Source organism: Ambystoma mexicanum, chromosome 9 (assembly GCF_040938575.1).
Source record: "Ambystoma mexicanum isolate Mex_15411 chromosome 9, UKY_AmexF1_1, whole genome shotgun sequence".
Classification (NCBI taxonomy): Eukaryota; Metazoa; Chordata; class Amphibia; order Caudata; family Ambystomatidae; genus Ambystoma; species Ambystoma mexicanum.
Window position 1 is genome coordinate 884138463 of NC_090931.1, and position 24196 is coordinate 884162658.

Here is a 24196-nt window from a genome sequence, read left to right on the forward strand (position 1 = left end):
CAGGAGAGATCCAGTCGTTGAGTTGGATTAGGAAGTCAGGCATGCTCTGGGGCAGACGGTAGAGAAGAAAAACATTAACTGTGGTGTTGGGATCTAGTAGCATTGTTACATGCAAGGTTTCACAGCCATCCACACCCACTCAATCAAGGCTTTGCATGTTAAGAGATTTGTGAAATATGAGAGCAACTCCCCCAGCCTTCCCCACCCTTCTCCACTGGTCTGTCTGTTCTCAGGATGATATAATCATGGGGAATAGCTAGTGTTAAGAGATGTCCCTGCTGCCTCATGTAACTACGATTCTGTCAGGGCACAAAGATCAATTGAACGATCACGTATAAGGTCCGCCACCTCGGTGGAGTGCTCTATTAAAGATCTGGTATTCAATAAAACTACTTTGAGGTCATTTTTCACGGGGCTGGATACCTTAGGGCTTCTGATAGTGCAAGCATTCAAATCTTCAGAAGTGGCAGCTGAAGCTGATGCATTGAGGCTCGTATTCCCAGGGTCTGAGTGACTGAGCCCATTGAATGAAGGGGAGATAGTGGAGAGGCCTTGGGAGACCAGGATATCTAATGGCGCACTATGGACACCTTGAGATTCCATGCTGTCCTCACAGCGTCGAGCTTGAGGTACTATTTGAGGACATCTCGAGGGGCAATGCACAATAGGAGGTATGCCTACATCTGAAGCTGAGTCCGCCCCATTGAGTAGTTGAGTAGGTTGAGTAGTTTTAAGAGGGAGAATGTTAGGCACCTTCCTAGTGTCATCCAACCCCACTGGTAGTACTGGGCACCCTGATATAGTCTTGCAGTGAACAACATTGGTAGACAGTACAATTGCGTTCTGCCCCTTACTATGACCTGAAAGGGGAGGGGCACTAGCATGTCTGTCCTCTGGGGTGACTATGGTGGAGGACACTCTTCCCACAGCTTCAAAGTCACTGGCAGGGACTTAAACATAGAATGTTACATTTCCGCAGTAGCCCACATTTGACTCTCCTAAACAGCACAGTTTCCATGACTATGGGCCTCATTACGAGTTTGGCGGCAGCCATGGAGCTATGAGCTCCATGGCTGCCGCCAAATCGGGCTCCTTTACTGGGTTCCCTGAATGGGGAATTACCGGACCATTCCGAGTTCGGAAGGCCCGGTAATTCCTCCCTCAGGGAACCCGGGCCCGGACCTTCGCCATTCCCATTCGAGCCCCGATCGGGCTCAATGGGAGAGGGAGCTAACAACGGGCCAATTACAACCAGCTCGTTGTTAGCTCCCTGGTCCCCTCGCTGGACCCGGTAACGATGCCTGGTTCTACCAGGCGTCCTTACTGGGTCCCGCGAGAGGACCTCGTACTCCTGCGGAATGGTGTTAACGGGTCTGCATCCATTAGCAGAACCCCTTAACCCATTCCGCATGGGTCGTAATGAGGCCTCATGAGCTCCTGTGTCCCGCCTAGCCTTCTCTTCCCAGGGACGTCAATGGAACATAATTTAGCTCCTGAGTCTTTGAACATTTAGAGTTCAACCACTGTACCTGCTGCCTTTATTCTTATCATTATTGGCTTTACCTGCAAACACTTCTGTGCTGACTGCAATGTTCCCTGTGGTTCGATGGGACGCTGGCCCCACAAAGCTTTTGAAACAAACTGAGGACCTCAAATTCCAATCTTCAGTGCAGGTTCATTCATTCTTGGGCGATGTGGCTCTGTTGGGCCGCACCCTTGGAAGCCAGGAAAAAGATGTTGGCATAGCCTAAGTGTGAAAGAGTGTATTCACTGATCAACACGTACTGGTAATGGCATAGAGTCACATTTACCCCCAGCCTCCACTGGAAGATGTTCATTTGATAACCTCATAGATTTAACAAATTCCCTAGAGTGGATAGATTTTCGTATTATTGTTTTCTTATTTTTGGAGTGGTGGATGGTCGGGAAATGTGGGGATTCCAGGGTGTCAGGCCACCCACAAAAGGCTGGGTGGCTCTGGGCTCCAAACTTCTACAATCTCAGTCTTGCTCTATTACTTACTGTCTGGCATCCAAATGTGCATGCCTTTGAGGCGGTCATGCATCGCATTTCCCCTCGCTGGATCCACCCGCGCCGCCAGCTGTACAGCCCGAAATCCAGATTCAATGTCCCAACCACACCAGCCAGTGGATCCTTGCACACATAAGATGGGGGCTAGGGGAGCAGATCCCAAAGGCACTTGTGTCACTCTGTGATCTTTTCCATGTATTACACTCCTCCCCACCTCTGCATGGCGTATCATCTCTCTCCCCTCTCTCTCTCTCGCTCTCTTGCTCTCTCGCTCTCTCTCCCTCCCTCTCTTGCTCTCTCGCTCTCTCTCCCTCCCTCTCTTTCTCTCTCTCTCTCTCTCTCACTCTCTCTCTCTCACACACATTTTTTCATGTGCTTCATTCTTACTCTTTGCTTGGCTCACACTCTCATTTTATTCTTTGCATTTGATATCACTGGCTCTCTCAGCGCAGACCCACCCCGCCTCCACACATGTATGACCTAGTCCCATTCACCCGTGAATCTGGATATCTATGTGAGGATCAGGAGCGCTCCTGAATAAGGATGTTATATCATTACCTAACTGCTGTAATGTCTTGATGGCTAGAGTTGAGCTATGTGATGTCTTACGGTGACCGTAAGGCAGGGGTCTGGAGCCTTTGGCACTCCAGATGTTTTGGATTGCAAACCCAACCAGCTCCAGCCTTCATGGTCAATGGTGAGGGATCCTTGGAGACATAGTCCAAACATCTGAGAGCCTAAGGTTGCAGATATAAGTCCTAATAGTTTAGAATGTACTGTGCACTAAAAGGTTTAATGGTTAAATGCATCTTCCTTGACCAAGGGGAACCCATAATGACTTGTCTACCAATTGTCTTTCAGCCATGCATTATAGCCAAACTGGCCCAGCCAGGAAAAAGAACATGCTGAAGCAGAGGCCCCAGCATAAACTGCAAACCAGGAAATGGGACCAGTATGAATAACCCAATTCAGGTAGAGTATTGTGGTATAGCAGAAGTCCCTCATTGTCCCTCTCCTGCCTGGATGGCAAATGATAGTTCAGAAAAGGGTAGTGGTCAGTTAGGCAGAGCTTTGCTTAGAGCCCTTCCAACCCTAGTGACCCAGGCTGGAAGAAGTAAATGGGGAGTAGTCACATGTCCTATGTAGGACATGATCAATGCACTGATGTAACGGGGGCCTGCATAGTCCCTGCAGTGCAGGCAGTTCCACCATCCCCAGACACGGGAGGCTGGGGGTGCCGTTCCAGACCTCACCCTGTCTTTAAGTCAGGGTGAGGGTTGGGCCTGGGCTGACTGCAGAAGGCATGGGAAGGAGGCGCTTTGCCTCTGGTTCTCTCTGCACACCAGGCATGAAGCAGGGTCCAGCTTCCTGCTTACAGCATGTGCTCTGCTTGTGAGCCGGAGCTCTGCAGGGAGGAGCATAGCTCACGTGAAACAGAAAAGGACATCTTTGGAGGGGGTAGGGGATGTGCGTAAGTGAGTGTCTGTTGTAATTGTGGATTGTGCGTGTAAGTATGGAATGTTATGTATATATGTTTATATGTGCGTGCATGTGAATGGTGCATAAGTGTTCAGTGCACCTGTTGCGTGATTCGGAATGCAGTGGGTGTGGATGAATGTTCTGGGTGCTCATGTGGAGAATGCACTGCGACTGAATGTGAGAGGTGTATGGGTGAGTGACTGGTGGGTGAAGGGGTATGAATATGATTGTGTGTGTGAATGTTCTGGGTGGCTGCTCGGGTGGAGATTTCAGTGTGAGTGAATGTGAGAGGTGTATGGGTGAGTGACTGGTGGGTGAAGGGGTATGAATATGATTGTGTGTGTGAATGTTCTGGGTGGCTGTTCGGGTGGAGATTTCAGTGTGAGTGAATGTGAGAGGTGTATGGGTGAGTGACTGGTGGGTGAAGGGGTATGAATATGATTGTGTGTGTGAATGTTCTGGGCGGCTGCTCGGGTGGAGATTTCAGTGTGAGTGAATGTGAGAGGTGTATGGGTGAGTGACTGGTGGGTGAAGGGGTATGAATATGATTGTGTGTGTGAATGTTCTGGGTGGCTGCTCGGGTGGAGATTTCAGTGTGAGTGAATGTGAGAGGTGTATGGGTGAGTGACTGGTGGGTGAAGGGGTATGAATATGATTGTGTGTGTGAATGTTCTGGGTGGCTGTTCGGGTGGAGATTTCAGTGTGAGTGAATGTGAGAGGTGTATGGGTGAGTGACTGGTGGGTGAAGGGGTATGAATATGATTGTGTGTGTGAATGTTCTGGGTGGATGCTCGGGTGGAGATTTCAGTGTGAGTGAATGTGAGAGGTGTATGGGTGAGTGACTGGTGGGTGAAGGGGTATGAATATGATTGTGTGTGTGAATGTTCTGGGTGGCTGCTCGGGTGGAGATTTCAGTGTGAGTGAATGTGAGAGGTGTATGGGTCAGTGACTGGTGGGTGATGGGGTAGGAATATGATTGTGTGTGAATGTTCTGGGTGTCTGCACGGGTGGAGATTTCAGTGTGAGTGAATGTGAGAGGTGTATGGGTGAGTGACTGGTGGGTGAAGGGGTATGAATATGATTGTGTGTGTGAATGTTCTGGGTGGCTGCTCTGGTGGAGATTTCAGTGTGAGTGAATGTGAGAGGTGTATGGGTGAGTGACGGTGGGTGAAGGGGTATGAATATGATTGTGTGTGTGAATGTTCTGGGTGGCTGCTCGGGTGGAGATTTCAGTGTGAGTGAATGTGAGAGGTGTATGGGTGAGTGACTGGTGGGTGAAGGGGTATGAATATGATTGTGTGTGTGAATGTTCTGGGTGGATGCTCGGGTGGAGATTTCAGTGTGAGTGAATGTGAGAGGTGTATGGGTGAGTGACTGGTGGGTGAAGGGGTATGAATATGATTGTGTGTGTGAATGTTCTGGGTGGATGCTCGGGTGGAGATTTCAGTGTGAGTGAATGTGAGAGGTGTATGGGTGAGTGACTGGTGGGTGAAGGGGTATGAATATGATTGTGTGTGTGAATGTTCTGGGTGGCTGCTCGGGTGGAGATTTCAGTGTGAGTGAATGTGAGTTGTGTATGGGTGAGTGACTGGTGGGTGAAGGGGTATGCATATGATTGTGTGTGTGAATGTTCTGGGCGGCTGCTCGGGTGGAGATTTCAGTGTGAGTGAATGTGAGAGGTGTATGGGTGAGTGACTGGTGGGTGAAGGGGTATGAATATGATTGTGTGTGTGAATGTTCTGGGCGGCTGCTCGGGTGGAGATTTCAGTGTGAGTGAATGTGAGAGGTGTATGGGTGAGTGACTGGTGTGTGAAGGGGTATGAATATGATTGTGTGTGTGAATGTTCTGGGTGGCTGCTCGGGTGGAGATTTCAGTGTAAGTGAATGCGGGAGGTGTATGGGTGAGTGACTGGTGGGTGAAGGGGTATGAATATGATTGTGTGTGTGAATGTTCTGGGCGGATGCTCGGGTGGAGATTTCAGTGTGAGTGAATGTGAGAGGTGTATGGGTGAGTGACTGGTGGGTGAAGGGGTATGAATATGATTGTGTGTGTGAATGTTCTGGGTGGCTGCCCGGGTGGAGATTTCAGTGTGAGTGAATGTGAGAGGTGTATGGGTGAGTGACTGGTGGGTGAAGGGGTATGAATATGATTGTGTGTGTGAATGTTCTGGGTGGCTGCTCGGGTGGAGATTTCAGTGTGAGTGAATGTGAGAGGTGTATGGGTGAGTGACTGGTGGGTGAAGGGGTATGAATATGATTGTGTGTGTGAATGTTCTGGGTGGCTGTTCGGGTGGAGATTTCAGTGTGAGTGAATGTGAGAGGTGTATGGGTGAGTGACTGGTGGGTGAAGGGGTATGAATATGATTGTGTGTGTGAATGTTCTGGGTGGCTGCTCGGGTGGAGATTTCAGTGTGAGTGAATGTGAGAGGTGTATGGGTGAGTGACTGGTGGGTGAAGGGGTATGCATATGATTGTGTGTGTGAATGTCCTGGGTGGCTGCTCGGGTGGAGATTTCAGTGTGAGTGAATGTGAGAGGTGTATGGGTGAGTGACTGGTGGGTGAAGGGGTATGAATATGATTGTGTGTGTGAATGTTCTGGGTGTCTGCTCGGGTGGAGATTTCAGTGTGAGTGAATGTGAGAGGTGTATGGGTGAGTGACTGGTGGGTGAAGGGGTATGCATATGATTGTGTGTGTGAATGTTCTGGGTGTCTGCACGGGTGGAGATTTCAGTGTGAGTGAATGTGAGAGGTGTATGGGTGAGTGACTGGTGGGTGAAGGGGTATGCATATGATTGTGTGTGTGAATGTTCTGGGTGTCTGCACGGGTGGAGATTTCAGTGTGAGTGAATGTGAGAGGTGTATGGGTGAGTGACTGGTGGGTGAAGGGGTATGAATATGATTGTGTGTGTGAATGTTCTGGGTGTCTGCACGGGTGGAGATTTCAGTGTGAGTGAATGTGAGAGGTGTATGGGTGAGTGACTGGTGGGTGAAGGGGTATGAATATGATTGTGTGTGTGAATGTTCTGGGTGGATGCTCGGGTGGAGATTTCAGTGTGAGTGAATGTGAGAGGTGTATGGGTGAGTGACTGGTGGGTGAAGGGGTATGAATATGATTGTGTGTGTGAATGTTCTGGGTGGATGCTCGGGTGGAGATTTCAGTGTGAGTGAATGTGAGAGGTCTATGGGTGAGTGACTAGTGGGTGAAGGGGTTTGAATATGATTGTGTGTGTGAATGTTCTGGGTGGATGCTCGGGTGGAGATTTCAGTGTGAGTGAATGTGGGAGGTGTATGGGTGAGTGACTGGTGGGTGAAGGGGTATGAATATGATTGTGTGTGTGAATGTTCTGGGTGGATGCTCGGGTGGAGATTTCAGTGTGAGTGAATGTGAGAGGTGTATGGGTGAGTGACTGGTGGGTGAAGGGGTATGAATATGATTGTGTGTGTGAATGTTCTGGGTGTCTGCACGGGTGGAGATTTCAGTGTGAGTGAATGTGAGAGGTGTATGGGTGAGTGACTGGTGGGTGAAGGGGTATGAATATGATTGTGTGTGTGAATGTTCTGGGTGGATGCTCGGGTGGAGATTTCAGTGTGAGTGAATGTGAGAGGTGTATGGGTGAGTGACTGGTGGGTGAAGGGGTATGAATATGATTGTGTGTGTGAAGGTTCTGGGTGGCTGCACGATTGGAGAGTTCAGTGTGAGTGAATGTGAGAGGTGTATGTGTGAGTGACTGGTGGGTGAAGGGGTATGAGTATGATTGTGTGTGTGAATGTTCTGGGTGGCTGCACGGGTGGAGATTTCAGTGTGAGTGAATGTGAGAGGTGTATGGGTGAGTGACTGGTGGGTGAAGGGGTATGAATATGATTGTGTGTGTGAATGTTCTGGGTGGCTGCACGGGTGGAGATTTCAGTGTGAGTGAATGTGAGAGGTGTATGGGTGAGTGACTGGTGGGTGAAGTGGTATGAATATGATTGTGTGTGTGAATGTTCTGGGTGGATGCTCGGGTGGAGATTTCAGTGTGAGTGAATGTGAGAGGTGTATGGGTGAGTGACTGGTGGGTGAAGGGGTCTGAATATGATTGTGTGTGTGAATGTTCTGGGTGGATGCACGGGTGGAGATTTCAGTGTGAGTGACTGGTGGGTGAAGGGGTATGAATATGATTGTGTGTGTGAATGTTCTGGGTGGATGCTTGGGTGGAGATTTCAGTGTGAGTGAATGTGAGAGGTGTATGGGTGAGTGACTGGTGGGTGAAGGGGTCTGAATATGATTGTGTGTGTGAATGTTCTGGGTGGATGCACGGGTGGAGATTTCAGTGTGAGTGAATGCGAGAGGTGTATGGGTGAGTGACTGGTGGGTGAAGGGGTATGAATATGATTGTGTGTGTGAATGTTCTGGGTGGATGCTCGGGTGGAGATTTCAGTGTGAGTGAATGCGAGAGGTGTATGGGTGAGTGACTGGTGGGTGAAGGGGTATGAATATGATTGTGTGTGTGAATGTTCTGGGTGGATGCTCGGGTGGAGATTTCAGTGTGAGTGAATGTGAGAGGTGTATGGGTGAGTGACTGGTGGGTGAAGGGGTATGAATATGATTGTGTGTGTGAATGTTCTGGGTGGATGCTCGGGTGGAGATTTCAGTGTGAGTGAATGTGAGGGGTGTATGGGTGAGTGACTGGTGGGTGAAGGGGTATGAATATGATTGTGTGTGTGAATGTTCTGGGTGGATGCACGGGTGGAGATTTCAGTGTGAGTGAATGCGAGAGGTGTATGGGTGAGTGACTGGTGGGTGAAGGGGTATGAATATGATTGTGTGTGTGAATGTTCTGGGTGGATGCTCGGGTGGAGTTTTCAGTGTGAGTGAATGCGAGAGGTGTATGGGTGAGTGACTGGTGGGTGAAGGGGTATGAATATGATTGTGTGTGTGAATGTTCTGGGTGGATGCTCGGGTGGAGATTTCAGTGTGAGTGAATGTGAGAGGTGTATGGGTGAGTGACTGGTGGGTGAAGGGGTATGAATATGATTGTGTGTGTGAATGTTCTGGGTGGATGCTCGGGTGGAGATTTCAGTGTGAGTGAATGTGAGAGGTGTATGGGTGAGTGACTGGTGGGTGAAGGGGTATGAATATGATTGTGTGTGTGAATGTTCTGGGTGGATGCTCGGGTGGAGATTTCAGTGTGAGTGAATGTGAGAGGTGTATGGGTGAGTGACTGGTGGGTGAAGGCGTATGATTATGATTGCGTGTGTGAATGTGAGCGACGAATCAATACCAGAATAATAATGTATGGATGGGTGAATGGACATGAATGTGATCATGGGTGTGTGTGGGATTGTTCGGGTTGCGTGGCTGTGTGTGGAATGCAGTGTGAGTGAATGTGTGGAACAGGTGGCGTACTGACGTTAGTACCAACAATGATCACACTGCAAAGGACATGGAACATGAGAGGGGTGGTTATAACATCCAACCGTGTTGAAGCCCTCTCTGCGATTGCAGAACTGGATTGACTGGCGACCCCTCCCCCAGTAATGCCGGATCAACTAGGACTGATAGGAAATGTTATTTCAGTATCACAGAAGTCCACCCTGTGGACGCATACTCGGTAGATATTTTTGGTTGGAGTATAGCAGGGGCAGGCTCCAAATCTAGGGACCCGGATATTTTAGAACACATGAAACTGCAGGATGTCATCTTACTGCAAGAAACATGGGCTATGGGAGACATACCTATGGAAGAGTGTCTCTCACTTGTAGCCCCCGCCAGCAAGAATAAGAGAGGGTGTTGCAATGGGGGTTTAGTGATATTGATTAGGGACTCTGTGTCACATCAAACTAAGGTAATAGGCACCAATTCAAATTGCATATAATATATGATCATGCCCCTCTCTCAACAGGATCGATTATTAATTGTTCATTTCTACAATCGTCCACATATATTAGAAACGTACATGCTAAGGTCATTGAAAGAAATCATGGAAAGTATCATCCTCCCAACACTTGATTATCTGACAGTGCTGGATTTGGGTGGAGATTTTAAGATCAAACTTGGCAATGGGAATCTGGGGGAATTGTATGATGACACTGAGGATACTGTCTATGTTATGGTACTCCCACAGATGCTGGATAAACAGATTTGTGCAAAAGGTGTACAAATGGGGCGGTGGTTACTGGAATGGGGATTGCGGTCCCTGAATGGATGAATAACACCAGATGTACCAGGAGATCTGACTTTAGAAACACACACGGGCCGTCTACACTAGACTACTTTTTCGTGCATCTTTGCATTGGCATCTGATAAAAGCCTTTGAGGGAACACAGGATATCTGCAGCGGCCATTTCCCACTGAGGCTTACCATACAGTGGGAATATACCATGTTGACCACACCGGCCTTCCCTCACTTAGATCTGTGTGAGGTTAATCCTCACTGTAGGAGAAGATTGAAATGGGCTAAACGCAATCCTGCAACTACTCAGCAAGAACTTGTGTCATCCAATCTAAATGTAATGCTTCCCATTTCTGAATACTTTGAGTCCTCAGCACAGGTAACACAAATTGATGGGGCCTCTGACAAATATGTTACAGCTTGACTTCAAAAATAAAAAACGGGGGGTTGGGGGAACAGCTGGTTCAATGAAGAATGTAAACAATCAAAGAGGTGACTGTTGAAGGCCTCGAAGGACCCGGATAACCATAGGGGAGAAATCATCAGGGGAGGCGCCAAAAAAAAAAATCACAGTAAATACCAGGAAAGAGCTTCTGGAGAACCAAGTCTGGGAAAAGCTGTTGATTGCTGTTTCCTGAAAATGACTCTAAAAGGTTCTGGGAGTTTGTTGCAGGAGGACCACCCTATAGAAGAGAGCAGGCACTGATGATAACACATGTGGAGGTGAAGCCCTGGATGGATAACTTTTCTGCAGTACGGGGACACTGTGGAAGGGTCTGCTGCAGGGGCCCATTGATTCAGTTCTCATTAAGGGAAGTAGAAAATGCGATTAACCAACAAGCACTTAATAGAGCTCCTGGCCCAGATGTGGTCCCTGCAGACCTTTATAAGGGGGCGGGGTGGATCTATGGGCCCCACCACTGAACTTATGTTTTAATGCATTTCTGCAAACAGGGGAATTCCTGCATTCATGGGAAAATGCTATAATTTATAACATTTGTAAAAAAAGGAGATTGCGGGAGCCCCCTGGCCTATAGAACAATATCGCTCCTGGAAACATCTTTTTAAATGTCTGGTCGCACATTATTGGGTCACATTGAGAATTGGATCTCAGTTGAATCAGTGCTGGCAGATGTACATTACAGTTTTAGACCAGGTGTGGGAACCTGTGATCAGGCTTTAAATTGACATCTCTCTTTCTGAAGGGTGAGCCCATTTATTTGGCCTTCATGGACCTAAGCACCGCCTTTGACAAAGTCAATAGAGAAAAGCTTTGGTTGGTGCTTGGCTCCATGGGGTGTCTGAGTGGGCTATTGGGAGTTTTGTAATTGGTTCATGAGGGCACTAAGGTCTGTGTGCGATATGGTGAGCAGGGACCATGCACCAGATATTTTGATGTGGTTACAGGAGTCGGCCAGGGATGTGTTCTGGCACCGGATTTTTTTACCCTTCATATAAATTGGTCTTTATAAGGCACTTGCAACTCTGCGGCCATTTAAACAGCTGCACAAGAACATGCATTACTTTATTTATTTGTTTCACTTTGTTGGTTTGCACTCACCACTGGCAGCTCAGGCAGGACACAGAGTGTTTTCTGTCTGCATTTATATGCATGAATGTGCAAACGGAAAACAGGGGGGCTTAAGCATAACTCAGAGCCAGGATGTATGGCAATCCGCATGCATAGGTTGTTAAGAATAAAGAAAACACGAGAAGACGATAGTCATTTTCAAACAGTGCTAGGGCCTGAATTAGAAGACGGAGGCTTTCAAGGCAGAAGGTTCAATCCCTTTGAACTTAAGGAGGGCTTCAAAAATGCTTACCAAACGTCATGTTGCTGCCTCTGATCTTAACTGTCCTCTATCAGGAGAGGTATAAGACCCCTTTGAAAGAATTCTAATTATCCCCAACCGCCTTAAGGGGCTAATAGCGCACCCCACATCCCTTTAAATGGATACAGATGTGCGCTTCTACTTAGAATGCCCAATGCTACCATGCTTGAATAAATCGTGCTAGGTTAGGTAGAATTCCTTCTTGTCGGCAATGTTTGCTGGCTGTACATTTTAATAGGTGGGATGGTTGGGTTTTTGGGAATCTTTCCATGCACGAGGATAGTAGTCAGGGAGAGGGTGGCATATCGAATCAAAGAGTAGATGGGAATCAGAGAGAGGAGACAAGGAAGTGCATTGGAGAGGAAGGAAGAGGGGAAGGCAGCTAAAGGAAGCGACAGAGTGGGCACTACTGACAAGATGCTCATTTGATCAACTGGAGTCTGACACTAGGATTAATGCCACATCTTTTTAGAACTTCTTTACTCGAGCCTGATGGTTCAGATACAGTCGCACCTGGCCGGATGGAGGAGTCCACTAAGGGGGCTTGACTGCAGGAATTCCACAGGGGCTGGGGGATGTTTCCTGAGACGAGGTGGTGGTTCCGCCAGATGGTTGTGCGGTGGAGCCTCTGCTCTGGGAGCCAATCCTGACAGCGGCCTTTAATAGAATCAAGAAAGGCAGGAGAATCTCACTGCTATGGGAACGGTGGTAATCACTGCGAATTATAGAAAGGGACAGAGGGCTCACCCAAAATGCTGTCCCCCATATTCCACCTCCAACACCTGTGATGCATGAGAGGCCGCGGGAGTGCAGTAGTGCTTAAAGAATATCTGCTTGGCTTCCAGAACCACAAAAGACGGCTGTTTGTTTATTCACTTGCTGATCGCCAAGAGTCGCGGTGTCGTCAACCTGGTTGGGTGCGAGGGCCTGGGCTGCTTTAAAGGGCAAATGCTGCATGAGCGAAATTCTGAAAACATGGCCCGCCTACTAGAGAGTTCTCCAGTCACATGTGGGGTCCATAAGGGTTGTGTCTTGGCCCCACTTTTATTTTTTTAATTGGATTTGGCACTACACAACTCTGCCAGCAATGCCTCAGGGATTGGCATCAGGCTAGTAGTAAAAAGACTAGCAGGACTGTAAAACATCATGAAAGGGGCCTGTTCTAAGAACTGAGGGAGCCGGGCCTGATCATAATGGATAATTACATTGATGAACTGAATGAGACTGGCTGTGCCAACCTCGAAGCATGTTCCCCGTCTGTAACCCTTGACCGTCAACCGGCAATCAATGTAACCAGAATTCCAATGGCAAAATGTACTCTGTATATGCGAGCCTACAGGTGAGTCATTATTGCAAACTGGACTGCCTTGAAGCCGTCCACACCAAACACAATTAGGGTTGTGTTACAGAAACTGCATTGGTGCGAGTGCAAAAAGCGCCAGGAAACACATAAGCCTAGTGCAACAAATATATTATTCCAATAGAGGTAATGTTTTCCCTGGTCCTAGAAGTAGAGCGGAAGTTACCCTGGTGTAAACATGTATTTTAAAGAATATTTTGTTGGCACTAGGGCGATTTCTAAACTAGTGATAGTTGCACTTGCAAGGATGGCAAGTTTCTGTAACATGACACTTAGTTCTTATAGCGGTCCCTGTTTTATGTGCTCCAAGGATGCCAGATGGGTGAATTAGAGGCACAGAGAGGTGGTTTGCAATCCGAGCATTCTGAAGATCTATTTTGCCAAAAGCAAACAAAGGTCCACATTCAATGTGCTACAACATTCAGGAAAACTCTCTGCTCCATTCCACCGACAGTAGACAAGTAGTAGTTGGGGGAAGGTCCGTGCACGAATTAACTTAAAAATAAATCAATGCTTCCAGTAAATGTCTGTTTTGTGTGTTGCAACAGCTCTAGCAATCAATGAACCCATTTTGCATCCACTTTGCTTTGTTGTGTTGCATAAAAGGTCCCTCTGGATGCCAGCGTCAATACGCGATGTAGAGTAGCCTGAGGTCGGTGTCAGTTGGCACAAAAACACCACTAGCTACCCAACTTCTACACACTGGTAATGGGATGGGTACTCTTATGAGCGGTAATTAATTCCAGTCAGCTGTATTGATCACAGTCACATCGGTATCAGAAAAAACATTTTTTTAATTAATATACACATAGTTAAAACGATCATCTGTAAGCCAGGTATTTCAATGGTCTGGCTAAAACAAAAAAGATATCAGTGTTTTTTGGGGTACTTCAGAGTACAAATCAAGACATCAACATCACATACGTCACAAAAGCATAATAGTGACAGCTTTCAGATTTTTCAGAATGGATAGTTATCTAATTATTTCTATTCAGCCAATTGTGATGTCAGTACCAAGGTGACATTTGGTTACAGCTGAGTGGAATTAATTACCGCTCATAGGAGTATCCATCTCATTACCAGTGTGTGGGGAAGTTGGGTAGCTAGTGGTGCTTTTGTGCTCTTAATGCAGTCCCTTCCTCACACACTGTAGCCCCCGAAAAAAAGTGGAAAATCCTTGCTCAAACTGGTATACAATGTCAGCTGGCAGCCAATCAGAGCAGATCAGGAAGTGGAGCGATGTGGCATAGTAGCTCTGGTCGCCCAATACCAGCGTAGACCTCAGTTGAAGCCAGAAACGCAGTAAGGACCCATACTGGGGAGCTTCAATCAGCTTTATCAGGTTCGAGATCAGGGGGGACCAGGCCCACTTGAAGCCCTGCCCTCCTATTCCCAACTGTTACATCCTATTCGCAACTGTCACAGTCCCCAGGGCATGTGCTTGTAGGCCGCGGTACCCTGAGCTTCAGTCAGCAATCCTACAATAGTCCGATGCTCTCTCGCACCCAGGGTCAACCCCCTGATTTAAAGCCCGATATAACACGTTGTTTCTTCACTCTTTAGGGGCGGAGAAGCTGTTGGTGATTGCAGCCTCAAGTCAGAGATGGACACGCGCCTGGATGGGAAATAAAGATCAACTTACGAACCATGATCTTCCTCGTCTTGGACATTTGTTTAGCATCACATCTCTGCGGCCACATTGAGGCATGGTGCAGTCCTGTGTCAGATGTTTTACAGCTGTGCACAAGCTTTTCCCAAATTGTGTTTTATATTTAGGTGGCTCCCAAAACAAATATCCCTGTCTACCTGTCACTCGAGGAATTCCTTACTCCTTCACTGTAATGTCTAATAGGATAGAGGGATTTATTTCTGCAAAAATAATGGGGAATGAGTGGTTAGGGACACAAGCTGTTGTCTGTAATCTTTTTGCCAATAATGTAGCAGCATGGCTTCTGGAGGCACTGCCAAAGCCTATGTAGGCAGTGGCTACCTGGGGTCCTAGTCAAAGGCAACTCTTTCCCAATTGAAGTGCTGCTTGAAAGTGTGAGCTTGGGGGGGGGGTGAATCTGTGCAACATTGCATTGCAAAACTAATACGTGACGTAAAGAAAGCTTTGCATTAAACATAACAACTGTCAATTAATCTGGAAAGCTTTCTATGGAATCGTTCATTAGCCTCCCATTGCATTACAGACGGGGAGACACCAGATCCAAATCAGTTTTGTTTTCTTCCCAACAGGGGCAGTGCTGCCCAAATGGCAAGGCCACATCCCTTCTGCATTGGTTACCAAGAAACCCTGGGCATGTTTCAATCTCATAGATATTATCACTGAGGCACAGCTTGGCATCCCAAAGCGTTCCTCCCATGACTTTCTAGTGTGGCAAAGTCACTTCAAGTGCTCTGGGTAGGTCGCATTATTTGTCTTTTGCACTGTGCACATCACCACCACAGCCATCTTAAAGCAGTGAAACTTGTCCGTGTAGAAGCAAATTGTGACCCCGCCTAGGGTGACAGCCAGACACTGAAGGCCTATGGGGTGAAAAGAAAATGGGAACACGAAGAACTGAGAAAGTCAGGGAGATCGAGACCTCTGTCTGACTTACCTCACCTCATGCATAAGCATAAAAGCATAAATGTGAGTGATAGTGATCGCGTGGATGAGTATATAGTTTTCAGTGTATCGGGCAGAAGAAAATATAATCAATAGAGCTTCCCTTCTTGGCCGACAAAACTTTCATAGGGGCCATTACCAGTGTGGTGGTGTTATTACGTTAAGTCATGGTGTGGCAGTGTGATGGCCTTGAGGTGTGCTCAAGAGTTCCTGGGAGTTCTGGAGCTACTAACGGAATAATCCTATTGGATCCCAACCTGTGCATAGCTGTTGGGGGCTGCTGTTAAAGCTGAGCCAACTGATGGAGGCGTCTGAGCCAAGAACAGACTGTGTGCAGCTTGAGACTTGTGGGGGGAGGAGGGTGGTCAAAAAAGTAGAGTTTGTCTAAAAGAATCTCCGCCACCATGAGTCATACCAGTACAACCTTCGGTGGAGAAGAGGAAACAAGGGTTGCCCTTGTTTGTAATATTATTGATATTAGCATATTGCCTGGAAACAGCCCTGGGGAGAGGTGGCTAGAGTGTTCAACAGAAAGAGACCATCAACATTGGATCCTGCTTCTCCTGGCCTCAATTAATTAATTATTCTTTTATGCAGACACCAGCTTCTAATGGAGACTGCGGGATTCAAACCTGTGTGGCTCTGCGTTGTCTTGCTTCCAAGACAAAAGTGTTGCCCCTGAGCTATCCTCTCAACCCCGAATGAGTCAAATAATCCTTTGCAACTAACTTTAAACCTGGATGCTCCATCTTGTTTGGCTTTTTCTGTGTCAGTCTCTGCGCCCAGGCTTTGGAAAAGTGTGTATCCTGTGTCAGAGTTTACTCCCCTACTTCCAGCGTAGAGAGGGTGTGTTGCATTGTAATTGGTTATTTATAACGCGCTTAATACCCATAGATTTCTAAGCACGGACCGGGGATCGAACCTGTGTTGCTCCAGCCGTCTTGCTTTCAAGGTGAGCATCCTCCCGAGACTCCCGTAGCGAGCAGATGTGATGTTTGGGGGAGATGACTATATTGAGACCACTACCTGTGGAGAGTCAATACAAGTACTGGAAGTGGGCTCTCGTTCCAGCTTGTTTTGTGGGGTGTCAGATGAAAAAACGGGCTTTCTGCACAGGGCCAATATTATAAATGATCTTCACTTTATGGATCCAGTAAACGTGGTGGTTTCAAAGACTAGAGATCCAGTAACTATGCCTGAGTATGGCCTGGAAAACCATGGGGGTTGCTCCAGTGTGGTTGTCCACTTACACATTATTGTGGACCTGATTATGAAAATGTGTGTATCTTGAGAGTAAATGGCTCAGAGGTAGATTAAGTGCAAGAATCCCAACCAAGGCTGCAAAAGAGTGAACAAGCTCTTCTTGGAAAAAACAAACTACAAGTTGACAAATGGAATGATGGCAATATGCGCCCAGGTAGATGGTCCCAAAATCAAATTTTTCAAGACTAAGCAGAGAAAGGAATTGTGAATCCAACAGGAGGCTTGAAGGAGAGCTCTAAACTGGGCTTGGTTTTAAAGAACTCTTCAAGTTGTGGGTGGGACGAAGGCTTGCTGTGCCTAGGGTCTGGAGATACACCTTAATGGGAATCTATGTGATCTCTGCGCCGCCCATAACTGCAACGGCCGAAATGCCGACGCCAGCTACGGTGCGGCATAGTGATCATATAGATCACTGTGCCCGCTTCCCCGGCCTGCTTTCCCTTCCTACCCTCCAACCCCACACCCCAACTTACCTTTCACAGCTACACACTTTTGTGTGTGCCGCCTGCACCCTGTTATCCCTGCGGCACTGACGCTGCAGGGTGCTTTTCTTTTTTTTTTCTTTCGTGTCCCCCACTTACCAAAATGATAAGCGGGGGACACCCCCGCAACCCCCAACTCCCGTTACGGCGCCCAAGTGGAGCGGGGGACACCCCCGCAACCCCTACTCTGCTTGGACGCAGTGAATGTCGCCCTCATTTTGTGTGCCCCCAAAGTCGCAGTAACTGCGGGGGCACACAAATGAGGGCAACATTTTTGTATGATTCCCCTTACTGGTGATGCCCAACAAGGGCTACCTGTGTCTGGTGTTGCTTGTGGGGCACAACTGGTGGGGGATATGTTTGTCCGATCAGGTCTGCGATGCGCTGAACAGGCTTAACCACTAGATACATGGGATGTGTCTGTCAGATGACTTTATAATGTTCTGTAGACAGCTCTCTTAGCCCACCAGATGGTTTATTTGTACACGTGAAATAAGTAAATCCAGAACCGTAGTTTCTTCACAGAACTTATGCTTTGTTCCCCATTCAGTGTTGGATGGGTGTATAGAGAAGCGAGTCAGGGCCATACTCTCTGGGGGGGGGGGGGGGGGGTGTGTGTGTGTGTGTGTGTGTGTGTGCGTGCGTGCGTGCGTGCGTGCGTGCGTGCGTGCGTGTGTGCTGTGCGTGCGTGTGTGTGTGTGTGTGTGTGTGTGTGTGTGTGTGTGTCACCTAATGAAGAGGGCCATTCTGGCTAGCCACTGCTTCAGCATTGCCCGATGGTTACCTGGGGTTAGCGGACATGTCTGGCCTAAGGGTGTAGTATGACTTCTGCTCTACAAAGAGGCAGTCAGACTACTGTGCTCCAGATCTTAGCATTTCTGGAATTAATGACCAGTTCTTCGAGGTCCCACCTCTGGAACGGGCATCCAAGGGCTGGGGGTGTATTTCGTTTGGAAAGTCATTTTGTAGAGAAGATGACAGTCGCCTGGGACAAAAATCTTCCATCCACTACCGTAGGGGGACACCATCTTGGGGTAGGTGCAGTATACATAAGGATCTTACTAACCCGAGCAAAGAAAAAGCAACTTTATTGTCTCTGGATCCATTATTTCGTCTCTCTAGTTATTGAGTGTTTGTGATTTCATGGTTGGCTATTGATAGGGAAAGGCAGGTGTGAATGGCAAGGGTGGGCTGCCGTCCCTTCAAACCATGACAAAGTGAACAGCCTAAAGGACATTTTCATACCAGAGCAGAAACTTTAAGGCAGCACTTTACCACTAGGTCCTCTTATAGGCAACGCAATCTCTGTTTCTCCTCACCCTATTCCGCTTGGCAAAGGTAGAGTCAGCACCAGGTTGGCACTCACTAGTACCCAGCTCCAGTGCAGTCACCCACCATCCATCGCCCAAGAAAGGGTGCTCATGCAGCATGATAACAGGCACACAAACACACTTCTAAAAAGAGGAAAGGCTAAAGGCATGCACTTTTAAATGAGCACTATATAGATAGTTTACATCCCATAGACAGCAGAGCAGTTGAAAGGAGTTGCATGTTACAACATTGGGGGAGCATAGGTAATCCAGAGCTCCCTAAATACAGAGGTCAGAAATCACGGAAAGAAGGAAAATGCTGGCAGGCGTGGTTGGATTAATTCTAGTCGTGATTGTCAACAGTCTCTGGGAAAGTGACTAAATAAGTGACAACATGTTCAAATAAGCCAATGAAACGTGCTCCCTCTGAATCAGACACTTCTCTCTCCCCCCCACCCCCCTCCCCACAAGCCCCATCCACTTGACCAGACAGACAGGATATCACTGTATGAATGCATGCATCTATGTATGCATTTATGCAAGTGATGCATATGCTGCAAACCGAGCGAGAAAACAGCAAATCGGGCGAGAAAACAGTAAAGCGCTGTGTAACAAAAACAGGGTAGAATGCAGGGAGAGAAGGACAGGGAGAGAGAGGGGGAGAGAGAGAGAGAGAGAGAGAGAGAGAAGAGAGAGAGAGAGAGAGAGAGAGAGAGAGAGAGAGAGAGAGAGAGAGAGAGAGAGAGAAGAGAGAGAGAGAGAGAGAGAGAGAGAGAGAGAGAGAGAGAGAGAGAGAGAGAGAGAGAGAGAGAGAGAGAGAGAGAGAGAGAGAGAGAGAGAGAGAGAGAGAGAGAGAGAGAGAGAGAGAGAGAGAGAGAGAGAGAGAGAGAGGAGAGAAGAGAGAGAGAGAGAGAGAGAGAGAGAGAGAGAGACACACACTTGGGAGATATGCTACCAGGAGGTCAACAGGCGATGAGGGATTCCTTTAGGGGCAGGGTCCTCAACTCCTTCCTGCAGTGTAGGAGAGATGGCACCCATCTGATGTCTATCTGCATGCTGTTCCAGAGTCTGGGCCCATTGAAGGAAAAGACCTATTTTCTGTTTTTGTCCATAAAAACTTCTCATGTTCTAGTGTAGAAGCAAGGTGCAAGGTTGAGATGGATGAGGAAACAGTCACAGGCTTAAGTTCTAGGCAGCATGATCCACCTTCCTATGGTGCAGGTAAGATATACTGAGAGGAGCCCCCACTGATCACTTCCTCCCATACAACGGCCAGGCACCTAATGACACTCATGGAGCATTCACACAGGCCACCCTTTCAACATACCACTCAGCGTCATACACCCATATCATTCCTTCATCGTCACTCTTTCTCAGGCTGCATCTCCTTCCTTCACACGCACAGCCACACACAGGATACTTCCTTAATACATAGAACTGCAGCATGACAGGTAAGGCGATCCACTCGAGGAGATGTGAGTAGCCAGTTAAAGATACACAGTTGCATAAAGCTTCATACTTTATGCCCACAATATCATTCCACATTGTCCCAACGTATGGCAAAGAGTGAACGGGTGGCTGTGGAAAGCCACGCCTGCATACGTCCTGCAGCCAAGCGGTGCTACTCAAATGAGCAGCAAGCCAGTGCACCCAAAGACATAGACTCACCTGTTTCATCAATAGCTGGGAGCAAGTGGGAGATGAGCAAAGGGTGCCTTACATTGGTAATTGATTGATTAATTGATTGATTAGGTGCCTTTATATAGTGCATCCTTACCCTGCAGGACCTATCAGCACTGGACAACTGGACTGCCGTACTCGTAGATACCTCAGTTGCACAGGGGTCCACGAAGGAAGCCGCAGAATGGCACCCCTCAGCTGAAGGTGCGCTGCACTGCACTGCACATGGCCCACGCTGCAGCGTTGCTCCCACGTGCTCATTGCAAAGCCCTTGCTGAGGGGAAGACGGTGAGGTGCCGCAGCTGTTATGACACATAGGGGTCGCTTTGAAGGTGGCGCAGGAACCCAGAGGAGTTCTGGACATTACGTGGGAGGAATGTAATGGGAGATAAGTAACCTTCACCTACCTTCCTCTGAGGTTGGGCCCAGATTTGCGGGTTCTGTCTGGGACACACACATTTGGAGCGCGTAGCGCAACCAATTGAACTCCAGCTCGAGGAAGCAGATGGAAGAAGGTGAGAGGGCACGCGGCACACATTGAGTTTCACGTGGAGCGTAGACTGTCTGAAGATAACGCTGATGCCACAAAGTGCTGCAGGAAGTGGTAGGTGCTAAGTCTGTTGAAGAGTCTATGAGACTGGGGGTGTAGAGAACCAGCAGATGGTGGCCTCCACCCCTTTGGCGGCAGCCCTCTGGACTTGGCCAAGGGCAGCAGGGCATACCATGTGGAATTACTATCCATGGGCATGCTCGTAAAGAACACAGCCAGGACATTCAATGGAATTCTGCCCAGTAGGATAGACCGTTCACGGGTGGGCACGGACCCCATGCCACCCATTCTTAGTAGTGCTGCCATGGGACTGTCCTCACTCTGGGCAGATGGGCACGGTGAGCAGGGACCCCTGGCCTGCCTTTCAGAGTCAGTGTTGCTTCCTAGTGAGGCAGATGCATGGAGGGTACCCTGGAGATTCTTGCTAGTAAGGAGGCCCTTTGACCCTCACAACGCCCTGGTAGGGGGTGAAGGGATGACAGACCAGCAGATGAGTGTGACAAACCCCCAGCCCGCGTGTGCCCTAGGACAGAAGTTGCAGGTAGCTCAGACCAGCAAACGCATAGGGTGAAAACAGAACCCTTGGCCTGCACATACCCCATGGAGGTGGACGGAGAGAGGGCTCACCAGCAGATGACGGAGGGTGGACACTGACCCCTGCCCATCCTGTGCCATCGTCCAGGTGGCGTTCCCTCCTGCCCCACATTCAGCCAGAGGAGCCATTGACATGTAGATGTGTTGCCGAAGATTGGAGATTATCCCATGCCCACGGGCTTTGTTTGTACTGCTTAACTCTGGTCCATATAGCGCTTCACAGAAACTATCCAAATCCCTTCTCATGCATCAGCTCACACAGGATCACAAGATCCCTTTTATTCCCGAGCATGGACTGAATCTACTCCGGGAGCTCATCCACGGGAGGAAGACCGTGCACCTTGAGAGGCCTCACAGCCTGATTCATTTTATTTTCATATATTAGTCATTTTGCCAGATGCATTGAGGCTAATCCTGCATCTTACTGGTGCCTACAAGAAAGAACCAGGGCATATCTGCAGAGGCTGATATTCCTAATAGTGTCAGAACAAAGTCTTTCCCTCCTTCAGTTGAGGGGGCGGGGAAATACCCAGCATTAATTACTCCTCCAGGTTGTAGAATATTCATAACTCACTAGCAGGATGAAAGGGATATCCGAGACTCCATACACACCTTCAGGATTAACTTCAGAAAAAATTTCAACTGTGATCAGGAGTCTATATGCAATGTCTAGTGTTTACATGTTTGTTTTGCCGCTCTTTCAGCTAAGCATCCTATGAATATTACATCTACAGTTCTAGCAAAGGGGATCAAGATGGCGATTGACAGCAGCTGAAGATCAAAGGCTTCCATGGACAGACCCCCACAGGGATAAATGGGACACTGCCGTCTGGTTTTGCCCTCATCCGGAAGACCCAGACTATTAAAGGGAGCCTCACAAATGCTACTTTGTATATGTAATCTAGCATTAAAATCATTGTAATTGCATTTCTGCATTATGAAACACATAGAACAACAAATCAAAATGAATCTGATAGAATTACACTTTAAAACAAACAAAACAAGCACACGCCTCCCAATTAAATTGTCAGAAAACACACCTTTAAAATGCCTCAGTTTAGCTCACTTGTCTTTCACATACTCAGACACCTTCTCATGAATATAACTGTCCCTGGCTGTCAACAATGCACACATTGCCTCAGCAGAACCTTGTATGTGATTGCCACTGCTTCCTTGGATGCACCAAAGCTACATTTATTTTTATGTTTTTATTTATCTTTGCCTTTATTCAAGCACATAAAGCCCCTGGGCATCTAGGCGCTAGTTACAGAGAGAATAGAAGACAGAAATATGAATAAAAATTAGTTGAACAGGTGAGTTTTGAGTTTTTTCCTGAACAGCTGGAAGGAGGGTTCAGCCTGCAGGGAACCATGGAGGTTGTTCCAAAGGGTGGCAGCTGGAACCGGGAAGCTAGAACCACCTGCTCCTCTGCGGTTGAATCTTGGTTTGATGAGGCAGTGCTGTGAGCTGATCGCAGGGCCCTCGAAGTGGCGTGTCTGTTGAGTCTCTGAGCTAGGTATGAGGGTGCAGTGTCTGACAGACATCAGCGGGTGAGTGAAGGACATTTGAATTTGTATGTGCGAAAGTGGCAAGCAAGGGAACCTATAACCCTTGTTTTACTCATGATCATCATTAAGCTTCATATGTATAACCAAAAATGGTTAACTAAATTATATACACATCATTGAAATAAATACATGTCAGTCTTTCTTACTCAATGCCACAATCAGAACCCACATGTGACTAAGGGTTGCCACGTCATACAATGAGGCAAACCACCACACACAAAAAGACCTCACTATCCTCATTTCATTACTGGGACGAGCAGTACCCAAGACCCCCTTCCCCATAATTATTTATAACTAAAAGTACCATCCTGCCAACATTGTAGTTCTAGCCCTTTCTTTAGACAGATGTCTAGCTAGCGCATTGGCGCTCTTCACCTCTGTTGCAGCTAGCACCTCAATATACCAACCAAAACCTTTTTCCTGCTATAAAGGACACAACAAAACAAAATGGAGCAGGGTTTCTCTGGCCCCACAAATACAACGAGCACCATTGGCCACTAACAAACCCTTCTTCCATTGATGAGTCACATTTTTCAAAGGGGGGAACATTTCATCGATCCCTGATCACGGGAATTGTATGTCGAAGGGTTGTACACATAGAAAGATATTCTGAAACTCCCAAATTAACACAAAGAGGGAAATGAAGCCTACCTTGTGGCTCTTTTCTCATTTCTTCCCACCTCTTGTAGCCAATTTGTAACCTTAACTTAAGCAAAGGTTTTTTTAAAAAATTCTCTGGATGGTTATAACATATATCCATCCCACGTTTATTCAGGTAGGTCCTTCAATAACATCAAGTCCTATCAGTCTGGTTAGTTCTCCTTATTAGTGCACAATGAATGATCAAAAAAGAACAGTCTACTGATCAATTCATCAGCAAAATAGGTTAGGGCTGTTTCCAAATGTGTAAGATAGACAGATGTTGATGGACGCAGAGCCAATAGCTGGGTTGGAAAAGAGTTTACCACCCTCTGCAGGGAAGCTGCCTTCACAACACCCCAACGCTCACCTCCATATAGACCAGTGGTCAGAGGTTCCCCTCTTTATATTAATAACATATGCTCCACCGAAAAGGATTGCGTTGATTTGGCAAATTTCGAACCACCTATAACATGTTTTGTTTTAATCATCTGTTTACTTATGTGAAGCTTCCAGCTTAACTGATGGTTAAACCTAATGCCAAAGGAATTGAAATGGTTGTATATGGTAAGTCTATATCCATCAGCTACAATTGATAGGAGTCTCTGTTTAGGGGGTAAACACACATAAAACAGCACTATGTTG

The 24196-nt window shown here is 47.6% G+C and overlaps 1 protein-coding gene across 1 annotated transcript in view; it reads left to right on the forward strand.

Moving 5' to 3' along the window:
- Positions 1 to 14505, forward strand: part of SPP2 (secreted phosphoprotein 2) — a 101811-nt gene extending 87306 nt beyond the window's left edge. The window contains exons 6-7 of the mRNA XM_069617385.1: positions 2893 to 3003; positions 14418 to 14505. Coding sequence (XP_069473486.1) covers positions 2893 to 2993 — 101 coding nt within the window. The 3' untranslated portion in view covers positions 2994 to 3003; positions 14418 to 14505. The remainder of the gene's footprint in view (positions 1 to 2892; positions 3004 to 14417) is intronic.
- The last annotated feature ends 9691 nt before the right edge of the window (positions 14506 to 24196 follow it).